The 17,766-nt window shown below is 40.3% G+C and overlaps 1 protein-coding gene across 4 annotated transcripts in view; it reads left to right on the forward strand.

Annotated features, from left to right (window-relative positions):
- The window catches only part of KAT7 (lysine acetyltransferase 7), a 38,145-nt gene that overhangs the window by 11,356 nt on the left and 9,023 nt on the right, over positions 1 to 17,766 (forward strand). For 2 of the 4 annotated variants that reach the window (XM_042471915.1, XM_042471917.1), the window contains 8 exons: positions 617 to 715; positions 1,858 to 1,968; positions 3,750 to 3,878; positions 5,395 to 5,586; positions 8,293 to 8,382; positions 9,897 to 10,037; positions 13,988 to 14,081; positions 16,017 to 16,163. In XM_042471915.1, coding sequence (XP_042327849.1) covers positions 617 to 715; positions 1,858 to 1,968; positions 3,750 to 3,878; positions 5,395 to 5,586; positions 8,293 to 8,382; positions 9,897 to 10,037; positions 13,988 to 14,081; positions 16,017 to 16,163 — 1,003 coding nt within the window. Of the gene's footprint in view, positions 1 to 616; positions 716 to 1,857; positions 1,969 to 3,749; positions 3,879 to 5,394; positions 5,587 to 8,292; positions 8,383 to 9,896; positions 10,038 to 12,286; positions 12,498 to 13,987; positions 14,082 to 16,016; positions 16,164 to 17,766 lie in introns of those variants that run through there. The other 2 variants (XR_006104432.1, XM_042471916.1) reach the window with 2 other exon arrangements.

Here is a 17,766-nt window from a genome sequence, read left to right on the forward strand (position 1 = left end):
ATTAGTTCCTCCTATGGCATGCGCTTTCTGGATTATTTCTCATACATAGAGGAGATGTTTTCTAGATGAGCTGTGTTGTTTATTAATGCAGTGTGAGAATCTGTACAGAATGCAGATTGACACTGTATCAATGAGCTGCCAAACTCTTGTTTTAGGGGGAAAGCACATTTTGTGCCACATAGCATCCGTGACTTTCAATGCAGAACAGCAGTGGCATGGAGTGGGCAATGTATAGTGCATATGCAACTCCCTATCCATTTTTACAGTTGCAATCACCTTAATAATTGAGCAGTGTGGTTGCCAAATACATACTTTCACTTTCAAACAAAATGTGTAGCAATTGTTTGTCCTGTTTTTGAGCCATATCACAGTCACAAAAGTGCAGTCTCCTTAAAAAGGTGTGTACGTCCTGTGTAACTTGTTTCAGGGCAAAAATTTGCTGTAGTAGTGAATTTGCTGGTAGAGGCTGGATATGACCCCTAGTAGTGGGAAAGCTTCTGCTTGCCCACTCCTGAAGCCACTCTCAGTTATCCTGATTTTGGCAAGTAAGGTTGGGATTTCAGTCGGATTTGTCCTACCTTCTCCTTTTCTGTACATGTGCTTCTGTTTTTCATAGGCGCCAACCGAAAGACAATTGAGGTACAAAGAGAAAGTAGCAGAGATGAGGAAGAAGAGGAATGCAGGACTGACAAAAGAGCAGAAGGAAAAATACATGGTATCCAAGCATCTTTATTTTCCACAGTGAAAAGGAGTGGGAGGAGGAGAATAAGGCACCCTTTAATGCAGGTGTGCAGACTGTGTGACAAGCTATTGTTGAGACTGCAACTCCCATCTCCCCAGGCCAGAATAACTACTGACAAGAGATCATGGGAGTTGATTGGTGTCCAACAACTTTGAGAGACCCCTGTGTTTGCCATCTTTGCCTCATTGTAATGCTTCCACAAGTCTCATCCTACCCTAGAGTGCTAATTTGGTGTAGCAGTGGCTTAGAACAAAAATAAAAACAGCATCTGTTGAATTTGTGCCTGTAACACACATGGTAAAAACACAGGAGCTGTGGTAGGAATAGGTTATTTAGAGTCATTGTGAATTCTAGCCTTTCTGGAGCATCCCAACAGATGGCTGTCTAGACTCTACTTGAAGGATTTCACTGAGGGAGAGTGAGCCCTTCTATAGGTCCTGGAGGCATTGACAAATTATTCTTTCTATTAAGAAGTTTCCCCAAGAGTGTAAGCAATATCTACCCACCTATTTTTCTTCCCTACATACCAAGACATATTTAGTATGTCTATGACTTTTTCTATGCAGTGGCTCTTTCCATAGTTGAAGAGTGTTTGCTCAGTCCTTTACAGGCTAACATATCCCATTCATTTTCATACCCCAAAGCTAAGCATAGACAGCCCTACTTGGATGGGAGACCACCAACAAATACCAGGTGCTGTAAGCTAGATTTCAGGGGCAGGAACTAGTAAAACCATATCTATATCTTGCCTAAGAAAATCCTATGAAAGGGATTGCTATAAATTGACATGCAGCTTGAAAATACATACACATACAGTTGTCATCATTGCCCTCCCATGAATCTGTTCAAATGCATCTACATCCGTAGGGTGGAGTGTCCAGTGTTAAACTACAGTATGTTTCTACATCTATTTCCTGACACCATTCTTCCCACCCACAATCTCACACCCTGATTTCTATTCAGAGAGTATATGGAGGCTTCTGATGCCCCCTTCTACAACAACCTTATACATCCCTATGAGCAGCATTTTTAAGTATTCCAGTGGCTGTTGGGAAGATAGTTCCCCCATGATCAGGAAAAGTAATATTAAAAGATTGATTCTTATATTGCTTCAGGAACACAGACAAACCTATGGAAACACCAGAGAGCCCCTTTTAGAAAACTTGACCAGTGAATATGACCTAGAGCTGTTCCGGCGAGCACAAGCAAGAGCATCTGAGGATCTGGTAAGTCAAGCTAGGTGTAACTAAAGGTGACAGTGCTTAGCAAGTTGGACACACATCATTGCATTTTCTAGGCATTGAATAAGGTCAGCTGTACTGCCTTGATGACAGTGAGTGTGAATCTCTCTGAGTCTAGCCTCACTGTAGAGTTTCAGAGCCTAGGAGCAGCCATTGGGAGAGGCTCCATTTGTTTTAGAGAGATTAAAACTGAAGCACTATGAGGGGACATAATCATAAAAACCTATTTAACATCCTCTCTGGAAGCCAAGAAGAGCAGAGATATTTGCCCAGCCCCACTAAATCTGAGGCAACACTTCATGCCTCTGATTTAAAGGAGTAGAAGGCATTTTTTCTGTGGAGATGCCCTGAGATTTGTGCTAAAAATGTGGCAAAATCACACAGCTTTTTAAAAGTTCTCATTAGGAAGAGGTGTCAGGTTTCTCCTGCTGGTAGCAAGAGAGAGAGGTGTCAGGTTTCTTCTGCTAGTGACAGTTCGGAACTATCTTCTTCTTTTTTCTTCATTTTATTATTGATTTTATTATTCTTATTATCTTCTTCACCCTCCTCTGTGTTTGATTCTTAGTGGCATCATGAGGTGTCAAGACAGCTGAAAGCTAGTTGCCCAAACTACATACTAGAGCTATGGTATTTGATGCTCATGTGAAGCTTTCTTTGTGAGCTGCTCCCTCAAGCTAGTGCTTCACAGAAACATTAGAGAGACACTTTCAGAGAATGTAAGCAAACAGTAGATATAATTACCTTCAGAGAGACAAGTACTCTGTGGTAAGGAATGATCCTTATCACATTCTCATGACTTGAGGGTGGGCCAGCGCTTCTGAAATCACTTTTAAATAAGATGGTGTTTGATTTTTCAGTGTGGAGAAGTTAACTTTTGGAATGTAAATCCCAAAATCCCCCAGACAGTATGGCCACTGGCTAAACTTTCTGGGGGATTATAAGAGTTGTCATCCAAATTCAAGTGCCCTAGATGGCTCTCCACCCCCACCCCTGATCATCAGGAAGAAGAGGTGGTTCTTAGTGTATAGTTTGGAGAAGTTACTTTTTTGGAGTGCAGGTCTCAGAATCCCTTAAACAGCATGGTTGTGGCTGTGCTGTCTAAAAGACTCTAAAGCATTTCTAAGCTTTGATTGATTTAAGCCAGATGGAAGAGCAGCAGTTGCTGTCTTTGGTAATGGAAGCTTTGAGCTAAGAGCGGACACTTTCTTCAGATATGTGTGGAGTTCAACAGAGATATGCCATAATTTACAGCACCCTCACCCTCTCTACTTTGTTCAGCTCTTGGAAAACCAGGTATGCTGGCCAAACTGTTGGTCTTCCAGATTTCCTGGCTCCAATGGCTAATTGTGATCAGAGCTCACAGTAAGTCAGGTTAACCACTATGATGGCCTGGGACCATAATTTATTACCAATGTCCTCTCAGTCCTCACTTTCATCATAAATGAGATATGAAATGCATTTTTCTTCTTCTGTATATTTAGAGTTCTCTGTATGGGCTACAGGCAGTCAGAAGAAATTAAGCAATTATAAAACAATGCAAACCGTTGAAAATAATTCAACAAATTTAGAACAGAATAAAACAGAAGAGAAAACCCACAATCGAACAGTTTTCATGCATGCCATTTCACCTAGACAGGTATTTTCTCATTCTGTCCAACCTGGAAGTAAGAGGAGTTTATTTTCCTCTTATTGAGAAATAGTAGATACAATAGCTTGGAAACCAGATCTTAGAAATTTTACTTTTTTGAACCATTTGAATCCTCCAGATCAAGGCTGAGGGGGATACTGGGACTGGTAATCCAAGAATGCTTCCGGTTGAAACTGAAAGTCAAGTAGGCAGTATCACTGCAGATTTTTTCCCTGTACCTACAAAGGCAAGACCCAGCTTGTACAAGGTTAGTGAGGTCCAGAGGAAGCTGGCAGAATACCCTGGTAGTTGTTCGTTTATAATACTCTCACCCATTTGTGCTGCTCTGCAATCCTTAGGAATTCTGCCCTCTCTTTGATGCTTTTTGGGTGAGTGCAAGCATGATATTCAAATGCACATGCATGGGGCACCGAAGCTGAGAAGCATGAAGGTGCTTGAGTGAGTACTTAAAAACATTCTATGAATTCCTGTTTTCCACTATGTAAAACATTCACAAGACTCTGCCCTAACCCTGTGGGGATTTTTTAAATTCATGTTTTGTTTGGTTTTTTGAGAAGCCGTAAAGGTCCCAGCCACCACTACCCCTCAGTTTTCCCCCTGGAGAAATAATGTGTATCTAAAATGGTCAGTAGCACCTTCCCTAGCCTCTGGGGAGTGTAGTTAACTATTTTGACCCATGCAGGCCTTTTTTTCTTCAAAACAGGGATTGTCCATCTGATCAATTCCAGTTTTGAAAAAAGACCTCATGATCCTAATTCCTATTGTGTGAGAGAACATTTTGGGCTAAAATGTGTGATTGAGGGACATTAGAGAGCCAATGGGCTCTGCAGCCCATAATAATTGACCACTCCTGCTTTCATGGATTGATGTGAAAGCAGTATCAGTGTTACTTACATTGCACAGAGTAGGCTTGATCCAGACTAATTGAGATTGCAGTCTTGTTCACACCTGAGAATAAGCTTCATTTAATTCAATTGGATTGACTTCTGAGTAGAACATAGACTGAATTTTTAAATTTGAAATCAGTAGGACATATGATTGCTTTCTGTATGATCAAAGGCAAGTAATTTAGTCTGGTTCTAGCCCAGAGTTGGCTCGTATTGTATTTCACAAGCTGCAGAACTCCCTGACAATTTTTTTTATTTGTTTTTCTATTTTTCTCTCTGTGTCTCTCTTTATATATAAATTTTATTTTACAAAACCACACACACAAAACATATATGCACATATACAAAACCCTAAAAAACAAATAGGATAATTTCAGCAAGCAATGGATGTCAGTTTATGTTTTGTCAAGTCTTTTTAGATCTTGTATCTCAAAATGTTAACATTTCCTTAGCAAGCTTAGGAACTTTTAATTTGTAAAGTGTCCTTCCAGAGTCCAACATGGTGTGATGATAGTTTGAAATGCTGCAGTCCTTTGCTTATATATTCAGTAAATGGTAGCCATTTTGAAAATGGTTGAAAACAATTGAAAGAAGTATCAGTTTTGTTGTTGTTGTTGTTTTAAAAAAAAGTTTCCAGGCCTTTGGACCTAAAATAGAGTATGTGGGAACTACCAAATATTTCCCATGATCTGATTGGGATTATGATGCCTATTTTATCTTTCTGCTGCTCCTCATTTCTAGTGGAACAAATACAGAAAATACACAGCTACATGTATAATTTCTTAGCTTGTGGATTATTATAATAAAATGCAAAGTTTAGCTCTTTAAGTGTCAAATATTTTTCTTTTAATACACTGCACATTCTCTTCTCAATAGGAGAAGCTGAGACTTCAGGGACAGATTACAGAAGGCAGCAACATGATCAAGACTATTGCGTTTGGCCGGTATGAGCTGGACACCTGGTACCATTCTCCTTATCCAGAGGAATATGCGCGGCTAGGGCGCCTCTACATGTGTGAGTTTTGTCTCAAATACATGAAGAGCCAGACGATACTACGCAGGCACATGGTGAGCTCTTTAAGACAGTATCTCTTGAGACATATTTATGCCTTTAATTAATCAGTTACTTGCTTGCCAGCTGTTTCACACATTTCTCCAAGGGGAAATGCATGGAAGCAAAAATAGCATGGAGTACAGCTGTTTTTGCACATAATGCTTCAAACTCCAGGTTCAAAAATCTCCCCGCTATGTTTCAAAGCTAGCATATCAGGCAGAGGGTGGGCTTAACCTCTTCACCGTAATAAGATGATGCTCATACTATTATTAGTGTTACTATTTTTGTTGTTACTGTTGTCACCATTACTGGTACTGCTACCACTTGAATGAAAGAACTATGACCATTACCAGAAATAATAAAATAGTAAAATACTTATATGAGAGCCAGTGTGGTGTATTGGTTTGAACATTGGACTATGACCATGAAGACCAGGGTTTGAATCTCTGCTTAGCTATGGAAACCTGCTGGGTGTCCTTGAACAAAACACATTTCCTTAGCCTTGGAAGAAAACACAGGCAACTCTCCGCCTTGAACAAATCTTGCCAAGAAACTACTTGAAGGTATACAATGCTGGAGAAAATAATAAGATACTGGTTATAGCAAACCAAAGAATAATCCTACAGTTAATAAAAGAATCAAACTTTTACACTTGAAATTCTTTAGATTTATATCCTATTTTTCCTTGCCAGTTATGTTTTATATATAACTTCCATAAAAATGTAGTTGATCCTATGTGCAGAAGTATACATTGTGTGTGTGTGTGTGTGTGTGTGTGTGTATGTAGGGACTTTGTTTACCTTGGAAACTACTCAAATTATCACTGCCCCATCTGTGTCTGAAGTAGTATCGTGCCAAAAAATTGTGTCATGTGTTATTTCTGAACATGATACAGTAATTGGCCCGTAGCTGTCAAGCAAATACTCCTTCAGTTTAGACATAGCTGAGAAGTGATGAGAAAACATGGCCATTGAGTGCAAGCTATTAGTTTCCATTTAATCCAGGGTATGAATAATGTGACTTTTCTCCATTCCTGTTGTGGTAGACATTTTCCACAGGTCACAGCACTGTTGTGTTAATGTTGTACATTTCCTATTCTCCCACAACTGCATTTGCATTTTGACTTCTCTAACGGACATCAAGCAGACCCAAGAAAATAGTCACTTAGCTGAGGAAGACCAATAATCTGTTGCTAGTGTACGATTTACTAGTTCATTGCTGGATCCTGATTCAAATGAAGAATTCATATGTGCAAGTTTAAAAGCTTAGATTTCTCATGGTGGAGTTAGAGCAAAGAGTTGATTCTGTGCCAAAATGCATACAACTTGCCTTCCCTTTGTAAGATAAAGACTGATCTGCAAACAGATTTTTTTTGTCAAACTACTTTTAGTGGGTAGCCTTGGGACATGCACTTCAGTAAAGGAGCTGTTGGAGATCTTTAACTTTGGTCACCGAACTGCAGTTTGTTTGGTTCCTGTTTTTCTCATAAGCGGAGATATGCCCAGAGATGCATAGTGGAAACCACACTGCTGCTAAGGGAGCACTACTATGGCCTCTCTTGCATCACTTCTAAATTTGTTCTCATTGCCCACAGAGTCATGTAGCCATTGTTACGTTGCAGCTTCTGTGGTTTTGCAGAACATCCATTAGCCGTATTGGAGTATTACTGAAACGTGCTATAGTATGTGCATGCTTAAGTCAGCTGGTAGAGCAGATAGTTTCCTTCCATGTAGAGATAGCTAGAAATCAAGTCTGCAGTGATTGCTTCTGCTTTTTTAAAATCCAGAACTGGTGGGGATTTATCAGGCAAAACCAGTACTACAGTTCTTCCTAACCAGGTGTCCTTTAGATGTATTGGATTACAGCTGTCATTTTTCCAACCAACAAGGCCATGCTGAGTTGGGATGATTGAAATAAAATCCAAAGTCTCCTGAGGGCACACGGTTGATGAAGCCTGAAAAAAAAAAAGGCTCAGCACTGAAGGTGGGGTGGAACTATTCACAGTAGTTCACCTCAGATTATTTTGGATGATCGTAACTAGCTTTTTGTTCACACACATACCCACTTTAGAGTTTTCTGAGAGGGAATAGGCCAGTATTGAAATTAGGTTGTTCATTTTGCTGGCTCATGGGGACAAAATGAAGCAATCCTGATACCTTCAGTCAAACAATGGAGGGAAACAAATGATCTCTACAGAAAGCTGAAATAATGGTGGTTATGAGCAAGAAGCATTCTGGGAACATGAATCAACAGAGTGGGTAACTGTGTGTGAGAGAAAGAGGGAGGGAGAGAGGACATTATGTCAGAGCTGGGAAAAAATGTCTGGATTATCTAGTCAGCTGTTTGCACTTGTTTCCTGCTCGTCCCAATATGGCATTTAATCAAGCCCCATGTTGAATCCCATTTAGCCATCTTGAATTCCATTTTGGGGATATAAATCCAATAAACAAACAAACAAACAAACAAATATTCATGGATTAGCCACATTTGAGCAGGTTTATGTGCATTGGTCCATAGCCCAGACTGATGAGATGGTTTCTCTTTTTGTTTACTGAAAAGGCATTGATGCTTCTGCTCTGAAATGATTGTGTCCAGTAGCAAACACCTGCTTGCTCCTTTAGTAATTCTCTCGATTTCTAGGTGCTTCCAAAGTCATTTATTACCCTTTGTAAGTGGTTATCGCTCTTAATTCATGTGTGTATTATGTGTGTGTTTTTTAGGCGAAATGTGTTTGGAAGCACCCTCCAGGGGATGAAATTTATCGTAAAGGCTCCATTTCCGTGTTTGAAGTAGATGGGAAAAAGAACAAGGTAACATATATATCTAGATCTACCTTGTGATAGGAAGAGAATTTCTGTACTACTTTGCCTTTTGTAGGTTGTGAGCAGACTGCCCAGGCGCCTTTTCTTGGAAATCTTTCAGTGCACTCTTCTGCCTAGCCTTGGAATTCTTAAGGCTGTTAAATTGGTCTGATATGGGGAAGACAACTTCCTGGGGTTATGGAGCTAATCAAGTAGCCTTTCCTGACTGGACTTTAACTTGGTAGCCTTCTACTAACATTTTCTTCAAAGACATTTTGTAGTTGAATTGGCATCTGCTTTTCCAATGTTTTCTTCTTTCTGACTCTTGGCTACTGCCTCCTTATCTAGCAATGCATGTCTTTTGTGCCTTCTTCTGCATTGAAATATGTTATAGCTATTCTATAAGGCTGGATCTACAGTTGGATGAGATACCAGACGTCTCATAGAAGATACCAAACACCTAATTTGAGACTACTGGTCTGGGAAGCATTCTTTTGCGTACTACACAAGTGGGGAATAATCTCCCTGCAAATAGAAATCTGTCTGAGCAGGGAGTAAATAGTGTAGAACACTTCACCATGTTGAGGTAGTTTTCTAACTGCAGGGAATTCTTAACAAGAGGAAGCATTAAATATGGTCTTCCTCCAGCTTTGTTCTGAAGTGCTACCATCACCCAAACCAGGACTCTGTTGTCTCATTCTGCTGCATACAAATATCTGAGGTAATGAAGATGGATTGTACTGGTTCATATTACAGTATAGAAAAACAACATATATTTTACAAGTACAGGAAGGAGAGGAGCTGTGCAAAACTTGCAGAAAATGTATGTGTGGATAAGGTCATCAAAAAATGTCACAAACAAATATGCTTCTTCCTTCAGTGGTGCTACTGTCCAGAACTCCCCAAAGCCTCATTCTGCAGAATGTCAAGAATGGTCTTCTGGCTCCTATCATTCATGTTTAGGCATAGCAGTTGAAAAACTGAAAGTATGATGCATAGTAAAGTTCTCTCCCCACTTTCCCAGACACATCTTCAGTTTAACTGTTATATCATTTGTATTTCTGATGGTTGAGGGTGGAATGACAGAAATTGAACTTGGGACCTCATGTGCACAAATTGTGTGTTGAACAGTTCAGTTGTAGTTTCGGTGGATTATATCAATCTTAGCCACTAAATCAGTCTCTGTGAATGAAAATTTATGATTTGGAGAGAATACAGTTTGAATATTCTGTTTTATTTCATTGTCTGATGCTCTTGTGAAATTGATTTTTGTTTGTCCATGTGTTCTGAAGTAAAAGGTTTCCTGTGTTGTTAAGGGATGACCTTTGGTGGGTTGATCTTAAATGTTGACTTAGCTCACTGAATTGAAATATCTGATATGATTTGCACCGTATTCTCTCCTTTCTCTTGTGAAATGATTTGTCATCAATCTGCCTTGTGACAAATCTTGCAATATTTGACTGTATGCTGTCTCCTGGTCATTTGGCATATGAGTGTCTTAACAAGTCTTATATTCTTTCCAGATCTACTGCCAGAACCTGTGCCTTCTGGCAAAGCTCTTCTTGGACCACAAGACTTTATATTATGATGTTGAGCCCTTTCTCTTCTATGTCATGACAGAAGCTGACAACACTGGCTGCCACCTGATAGGCTATTTTTCCAAGGTTAGTGATAACCTCCTGAGATCTCCATAGGAAGATATTGGCCATAATTTGTATATTATGCCAGAGCAACAGTGGGTCAGGTGGCTTCACTTTTACTGCTGAAAATGACAGGTCTTAGACCCTTCACCATTCTGGAAGGTTCAAAAACAAAACACTGTCTGATTCAAAGAGTTGTTTCAGGCAATCTGGTATGAGAGCAGGCAAACTGGGACTCCAGAAAATAATCCAACCTGACTATAGAGGATTTAATTTAAGACATTAGACGTGGTTCTCAGTGTGAAGATCTGATATAGCAATTTTTGAACTGGGTGATGCTGTCCAGCCCACATAAAATAATTTGTACAAAAACAGTAAAAATCACTGTTTTGAGGTGATATGCTAATTCTTAATCAGAAATAGGGACTTGATATTCTTGAATGTGTGTCAGGGAGAATCACACACATGTAGCCCTTTGGCAAACCAAGGCCTAATGTGGGATCTACTGAATGTTGTGTTAGTCAGTACAGTACATCTAGGCCAGATTAATGTTTGCCATGCTGATCAAAATAAAGAGGGAAATAACATGAATTTGGCCCATTTTGGTTCTGGTAGGCCATTTTCCAGGACGTGGTGTCTCTGCACTTAACACACTGACTGATGATCGCAAGGTTGGCAGTTTGAGACCCAAGCACCATGGGACAGAGTGAGCTCCCAGCTTCTGCCAATCTAGCAATTCGGAAGCATGTGAAAGTGCAAGTAGATAAATAGGTATCACTTTGGTGGGAAGGTAGCAGCATTCTGTGCAGTCATGCTGGCTCCATGACCACTGGAGTCATCTTTGACAATGCTGGCTTCCTCGGCTTAATAACAGAGATGAGCACTGCTCCCCACAGTTGGACATGACTGGGCAAACTTGTTACAGGGAAACCTTTACCTTTAGTCTGTTTTCAAAAGTGGTCATTCAAGTGATAGGTGGAAAGGATTGGCATTTACCCTTTTCCTCCATATGAGCGTTATGCCTGCCTGGAGTGCTGTATTCAAAGTCTGTAAAAAGTTACTGCTGCAGTATCAGTGCTTTCATATTTTGAATTGCACATTTTACTTGAGTAGTTGAAAATAAAAAATAAAGCTAACAAGAAATTGTTAGCTTAACAACTCTTAACACTTTTATGTTTCTAACTCTGGAGGTGTTTGGATTTTTAGAATGATACTTAAGGCAACTTTGTGCCAAAAGGCACTTGGCAACTGCTGTCATCCCCAGTACTTCAACAGAAGCAGCACATGTGCTGCTGGTTGGTGCAGCAGCATTCAGATCATACTGACAGTGAGGTCACTTCCATACTTAGACTGAAAGCAGAAGTGGAGAAGAAGGAAGAGAAGTTTATGTTAAGCCTGTTAGTGCATATTGCAGTACTAACTAGGCCATAGGTTGGAGGAATCACCTACTACAGGATTTTCAGAAAGCAAGGACAGAACAATGAAATAGGGGGAGCATAAGATAAAGGAAATAGGATTTGGAATGTCTTAACTCAGCTCCTTCTCAGGTCTGAAGTCCAAGCTTAGGTGGGGTAAGCAAACCAAAAAAACCAACATTCCTTGTCACGTAAAGGCTGCAGTCCTGTATGGTTCATCTTAGCATAGCAGATCTGCATGCAGACCTTTCTAGGCCAGGCCATATACCACCTATAAATAGTTTATTTAAGTTGCTTCTTTTAACAACTGTGTAGTTGCTGTTTTATGTTATGACTTGGAGATACAACATTAAACTTAAGCTTACTTATATATACTACCCTCAGCTTATTGAACAGCCTTTGAAGCTACCCTGCTGCATGGGGAGCAGGTAGGATTGCAGAAATATCTTGCTACGTGCCCTTAGCTAGATACAGAATGATTACAGCGGTGCTGAGAATTCTAGATGACCCTGGCGAATCTCAGCGCTGATGTCACCATAGGGAGATGCTTCTGTGTTCTTGCCCTCTTCCCACAAACAGGTGGTGGTGGTGGGGCTTCTGAGATAGTAATAGATTGAAAGGGTGGCTTTGGTTGCTGTTGAGGAAAGAATGGAACACCAGCCCCTGCAGTGCCATAAGAAGGACATGCACAGTGTAAGGGAAACTTAGAATATGTGCCTAACAGGATGCCAGCTGAAACTATTAACAATGCATACAGTACTGGACAAGAACAGTTTAGGAAATATTGACAAGCAAGACCTCTTGATCAAAGGGAAGTCACTAGTATGATCTCATCTGTTTCTGCTTCCAAACTGACAGAGCAGAGTGCTACTGTGAATCTTTTCTCAAGATTGTTCCTCACCTGACAATCATGACTCAGATTGTGACAACTTCTTCAGATGAAAAACCAGTCCTGTTTACCCATCTTTCTCAGCATTTTGAAAATTCTGGGTTCTGCGAAGGCTGTCAAATATTCCTCAGTTTTTGAAGAAACAGAAAATCCTCATCCTGGTGTCAAAAGCAGTTGCTGGTAGTTTTGCCTTGGCAAACATATTTGATATTATTACTTCTTAACCATTTTCAGGGGATGCTGAGCCAGGTTCCAAAAACTAGAATCAACTGATATGGGGTGAGACAGGCATTACAAAGAATAAGAGTCTGAACAAAAGTGTCTGAAGTGTGAAGTGCAGAGTGATTCCAAGAACTCGCCTTTTCACTAGCTGATGAACCTCATAAATTCATGACTCCAAGACATTGTTTTGTCTTGATTTCATCCACCTTTCTTGTAGAGACAGTCTTGAAACATTGTTGTGACAAGCTCCTACAGAAACAGCATTTGTTTTTGTTTTTGTTGTTGTTGTTGTTTTTAGCAGTGTTAGCATGTCATCATGAAGGAGAGGACATGAAAACAATGCTCTGCATCTGAAAGGCCATTCTAGTTATTGAGAATTATTTAAGAATTCTAATCCCATTGCTTGATTTCAGAGACCTAGTCCCTGCCATTTCATTTTTCTGGTAGATTGCCACCAAGCAGCTATGGATAAGCTTTGGTTATAGGAAGATACATGGTTGTAGGAAGATACATGGTTGTTGCTCATGACATTGTAGTGAAACTGGGCGAGGAGAACACAAGGCATCACAGCTCTTTCAAGCCCTTGCGGCTTGTGATATTTCCTCATTGTTGTCCAGAAACAATATGTGACACATGACTAGCTTTTCCAGCTTCAGAGGCATGCTCAGGTTGTTTATGTATCAAAGTAGGAAGCTTGAGTAATGTGCAGGCAACACTGAATAGTGTGCTGTACTGATGGGCTATGACAATAGGGAATGCAAGCCAGTAAACAAATTGAGGGAGCTGTTGCTTTTCACAAGGTAATCATAGTAAATGTATTCTGACATACCAGATGCCTGTCATATCTCTAGCTTTTTCAGTGTCATGACAATCACAAGTGAAAAGGATTCAGGACAGAAACTGATTTGCTATATATTTGAGACCATTGTTCTGTCAGAACAACTAATTGCAGTATACATGTGTGTATCCACATACATGCCAGTGTTGCTTATTAAACTGTGGTATGTAAAACATTTGGGAAAAATAGCCATCCCCAATTTTGTCTGTGAATCTTATTACAGACATTAAGGCATTATAGCCCGAAAACCCCACAAAAAACTATTAAAAATTAAGTCCGGCGTTGGTTCTTATCTGTATTTTCTACTTTGGCCATTTATATAACAAGTCACTTGAAATCCACCCATAACTGAGGCAGAGAATTTTTGAAAATGGCCAGCCATAACCAACTGAGGCCAAATTCAGGTAGCCTCTTTATGGACTGGGATCTTTTGCTAATGCAACCAAGACCTACTGATGGTTGACATTTGAGAAATGTAGGTGTAGTGGCTATTATTTGACTTTGGATTGTGGCTATCGTGTTTTGTTCAGCTTGAAATTTTTTATCCTTGAGCTAAATCTCTTGCTATAAAGTGAGCAGTTGTCATAACAAACATACCATCTTCTTTCAGGAGAAGAACTCATTCCTTAACTACAACGTATCTTGTATATTGACGATGCCTCAGTACATGAGACAGGGTTATGGCAAAATGCTTATCGATTTCAGTAAGTATAAACCCTGGGTGGGCTCTTGAGGGCCACAGAATCAGCTTTTGAGAATTGCATGTTGGCCTGTAGGGCCGTAGTTTGCCCACTTTTGTTAACAGACATTTGAGTTTCTTCTTAATAGATTGCATGCAAATCTCTTGTGTGCAATAATGAATGCAGTTAAAAACAGAATACCAATTCTCAGTGGTGAGACAAAACAGTTTTTAAAAAATGGGCAGCACTGGTATATATCCAGACTCTCTGAGTTACTAGATGTAAATAAATATAGCACTAGGTAGCTGGGGCTGGAAAAAGGAAAGGAAAAGGAAAAGAAGCCGTTCTCTCTAATAACAAACATAGGTTGCTGACTGCTGATTAGTGTAGAAGTGAAACACAGCTACCAAAATTAAATACATGAATAAATAAATAAAGTAAGTAAGTAGTGGCTTCTGCATACCTAGAGGATTCTGTAAGCTTACATAGTGTCAATGATAGTTTAGAAAACTGATCCCCAATTTTTTCTGGCTACTATCTCCTTTCCTCTTGGGTAACAACCGTAGCGCTCATCCACGCTAGGTAGCCAAGCAAGAAGGAAGGAGGGGAACTTGTACGTGCTTGCCCCCGCTTCCCTTTTGCCTAGCTCAAGCCAGCTAGCCAAGTCAAAAGGGAGGCGGGGGCAGGCATGCACAAGATGTCCTCTGCCTTGGTTAGCTGGCTTCAGCTAGCTAGCCAAGGCAAGGGGGAAAGGAAGAGAGAGTGCACGGCTACCCCCTCCTTTCGCTTTTGCCTTGGAATCAGCCCATGACTTTCTTACCTGAAGAGGCATTCTTCCTTGGGCTCCTTGCAGGGGGAAGCAAAGCAGTTTCTGCAAAAAAGTGGACGTGGCAAGTATTTTGGCACCCAGAGTGGGGAGTGAGTGAGGAAAGGGCAAGGATAGGGTCTGTTTGGTCTGCTCCAGGGTGAGGCAAAGCCAGAGGAGGCATGCTGGGTCTTTTGCCTGCAGCCTGAACAGATAGACAGCTTGTTCCCCAAGCAGCTGTATTCAGCCTCCCTCTGATCTGTCGCAGAATGGTGCACAAACAAAGTTTCATGCACCCACATCCCTACAATTCCCTTCCACTTCTCTTTTTCCTCACCCCTCCCTGCTGCCCCTTTTCCTTCAGCCCTCCCCTGGATCTTTCCAACACCCCAGGGGGGTACTACTGCCCACTGGGAATCACTAGTTTAGAAAGGAGGGAGAAGGGTGTAACAAAATCAGAAAGTCAGACAGAATTTGTGAACCTGCCAATCATATCTATGGCCAAGAACAATCTAAGGTGCCTTATATATAAGATTAAAACAGCCAACAGATAGAGGAAAATGAAGGGCAAGGTAGGGCATTTGAAGTGTGGGGGCGACATGTCTTTCCTGTGTCCATCACTTTGCATCCTTGCATCCCACTTCATAGGTATAAAATTCTATTTGGGATGGCAGCATCTAGCACTACATAGCATAGCAGAATAAGTGCTGTCTGTTTCATCTCCCACCACTGTAGTCTTGGGCAAAATTCTTGTTTCAGTTTGTCTGGAGCATTAATGTTTCTCCTACAGGGTGTGAATACAGTATAATTTTGTTTTAAGCCTTGTGTGTGTACAAATGTGCAAGTACATGCACATAAGTATATGTTTTATAGATACTTGCCTGCTTGAGTTATTCCATGTAACTCTATCCTCTAAGCAAACTGCAGTTTTGATTGCTTACCAAATTCCATTTGCAAAGCTTTCTATGTGCACTTAATCCTGAAGATGAATGGCTTTGGTGGCTTTTGCCTTCACTCATTTAAGGAGAATGGAAGACATATCTGAAATCCCAGGCAATGGTGTGCTAGGAATTTGATTTTGTCTGTCAGTGTGGGGTAGGGATTCTAGTTGCTCTAGTCAGATCTCAGAGAATTTGTTTTGTTCTCTTTAATAGGCTACTTACTTTCAAAGGTGGAAGAGAAAGTTGGATCCCCAGAACGACCCCTCTCAGATCTGGGTCTTATTAGCTATCGTAGTTACTGGAAAGAGGTTCTTCTCCGTTATCTGCATAACTTTCAAGGCAAAGAAATTTCCATCAAAGGTTGGTACTGTATTTCCCCCCTACAGTATGTCATAGCAAATTATATCTGTTTGCTGTTTTAACTCAATGCTTCTCCCTCCAAATTGTGACTACTTCTTAAAACTTCCTTGTTGTAGCTTTTATAGTATTTATTTTTAATTACATTTAGACAGGAAATTCAGGCTATGGTTCACTAGATCCCAATCTAAATGATGAAATAGATTTTTCTCCATAAAGGCCATCATATATTGCCTGCTTTACTATGGATTATTTCATACTGGTGGCATGAATATGACCTTGCATACCTCCCCATTAACAACAGGATTAAACATATTTTTTTCAAAACGTCCAAGAAACTAGGGAGGAGCTGAGCAGGATTTCTAGTGTTTAAAAGTGTAGATTTTTCTGATCTAAACTCTAGCTGTTTGTACGTCTCCACCCTTTCATCTTCAGTCTTCCAATCTCTGTCCTCTTCCCAGGACTTGTCGCCCAATGGGAATTCTTCAAGTAACTTGGAAAAGAAGGAGAATAAGTAATTATATCCTATTGCATAGTTAGTTGTGAATGAAGTTAACTTAGTCCCCATCACTCTGATGTTTTTTGTCTGCCTGCAAGAGGAATAAAAGTCTGATCCTGTCAAGTCCTCCCAAAATAGAAGCTTATTTCCCCTTCCCATCCTATCTCCCATAACAAGAGAAGGCTGGTCAGCAAAGGGAAAGCAGGATTATGTCAAAGGTTCTGGGATGCCCTCCTATGTATGTATGTATGTATGTATGTATATGTGTACATATGTATGTAATACCCATTCTCACAATATGGGACCCAAGGCAGATCTGGACCTCAGAGCTACATATAGCTGGAAAGCTGTATGCAAAGTAAGTAAAACAGATCTCGTGTTTCATGAAGACATCATCCCTCTCACTTAAAGAATTACAGAAACACTTGGAATATGTGAGGCAGGTTATTCAAGTACTACATAGCAAGACTATTAGAGGAAGAACATTTCAATCAGAACTGTACATGATCTGACAACCCTGTTTTCACCACAGATTGGTATAAAGGAATTGTTATATTGATAGATTTATCTATCATCTTCTGTCTAATGATCCCACACATGGAATTAATCTGTTTTGTCAGTACTGCATATTAGGTCACTGTTTTAATCAAGTGGCATACTAGAATTTTAAAGATTTTTTTCCTGATCAGTCACCACCGGCTCAGACTGTATTGGTGCAAAGATGAAATTAGCCTTTTTTGCTCCAGTGCACATTATTTCTCACCTACATCAAACCACATTTGCCCACTTTGCTCATTTTTCAGAGCTCCTTTAGAAACACTTGGCAATCCCTTCTTGTTTTACCATCTTACGGTTCATTCTTTTAACTTGCCCTTAGTACTGAGTCCCACCACCATCATAGATACATTTGGTGAGGATAGGGGGGGAGGCCCTTTCAGGGGGTGTCTCCTGGCTTTGGTGTGTGAGAAATTAGGCAGCCAGTGTCTCTGCTTCCCTTCCATCAGTAGATAGGGACTTTTTTGATCAGATAGGCTTTGACCTGGATACTGTAGAAAGGTCTTTTAGTGAAGTAGTGTTGTATTCTTCCCCTTTCTTATGTTTTTAAAA

Source organism: Sceloporus undulatus, chromosome 6 (genome assembly GCF_019175285.1).
Source record: "Sceloporus undulatus isolate JIND9_A2432 ecotype Alabama chromosome 6, SceUnd_v1.1, whole genome shotgun sequence".
Taxonomy (NCBI): Eukaryota; Metazoa; Chordata; class Lepidosauria; order Squamata; family Phrynosomatidae; genus Sceloporus; species Sceloporus undulatus.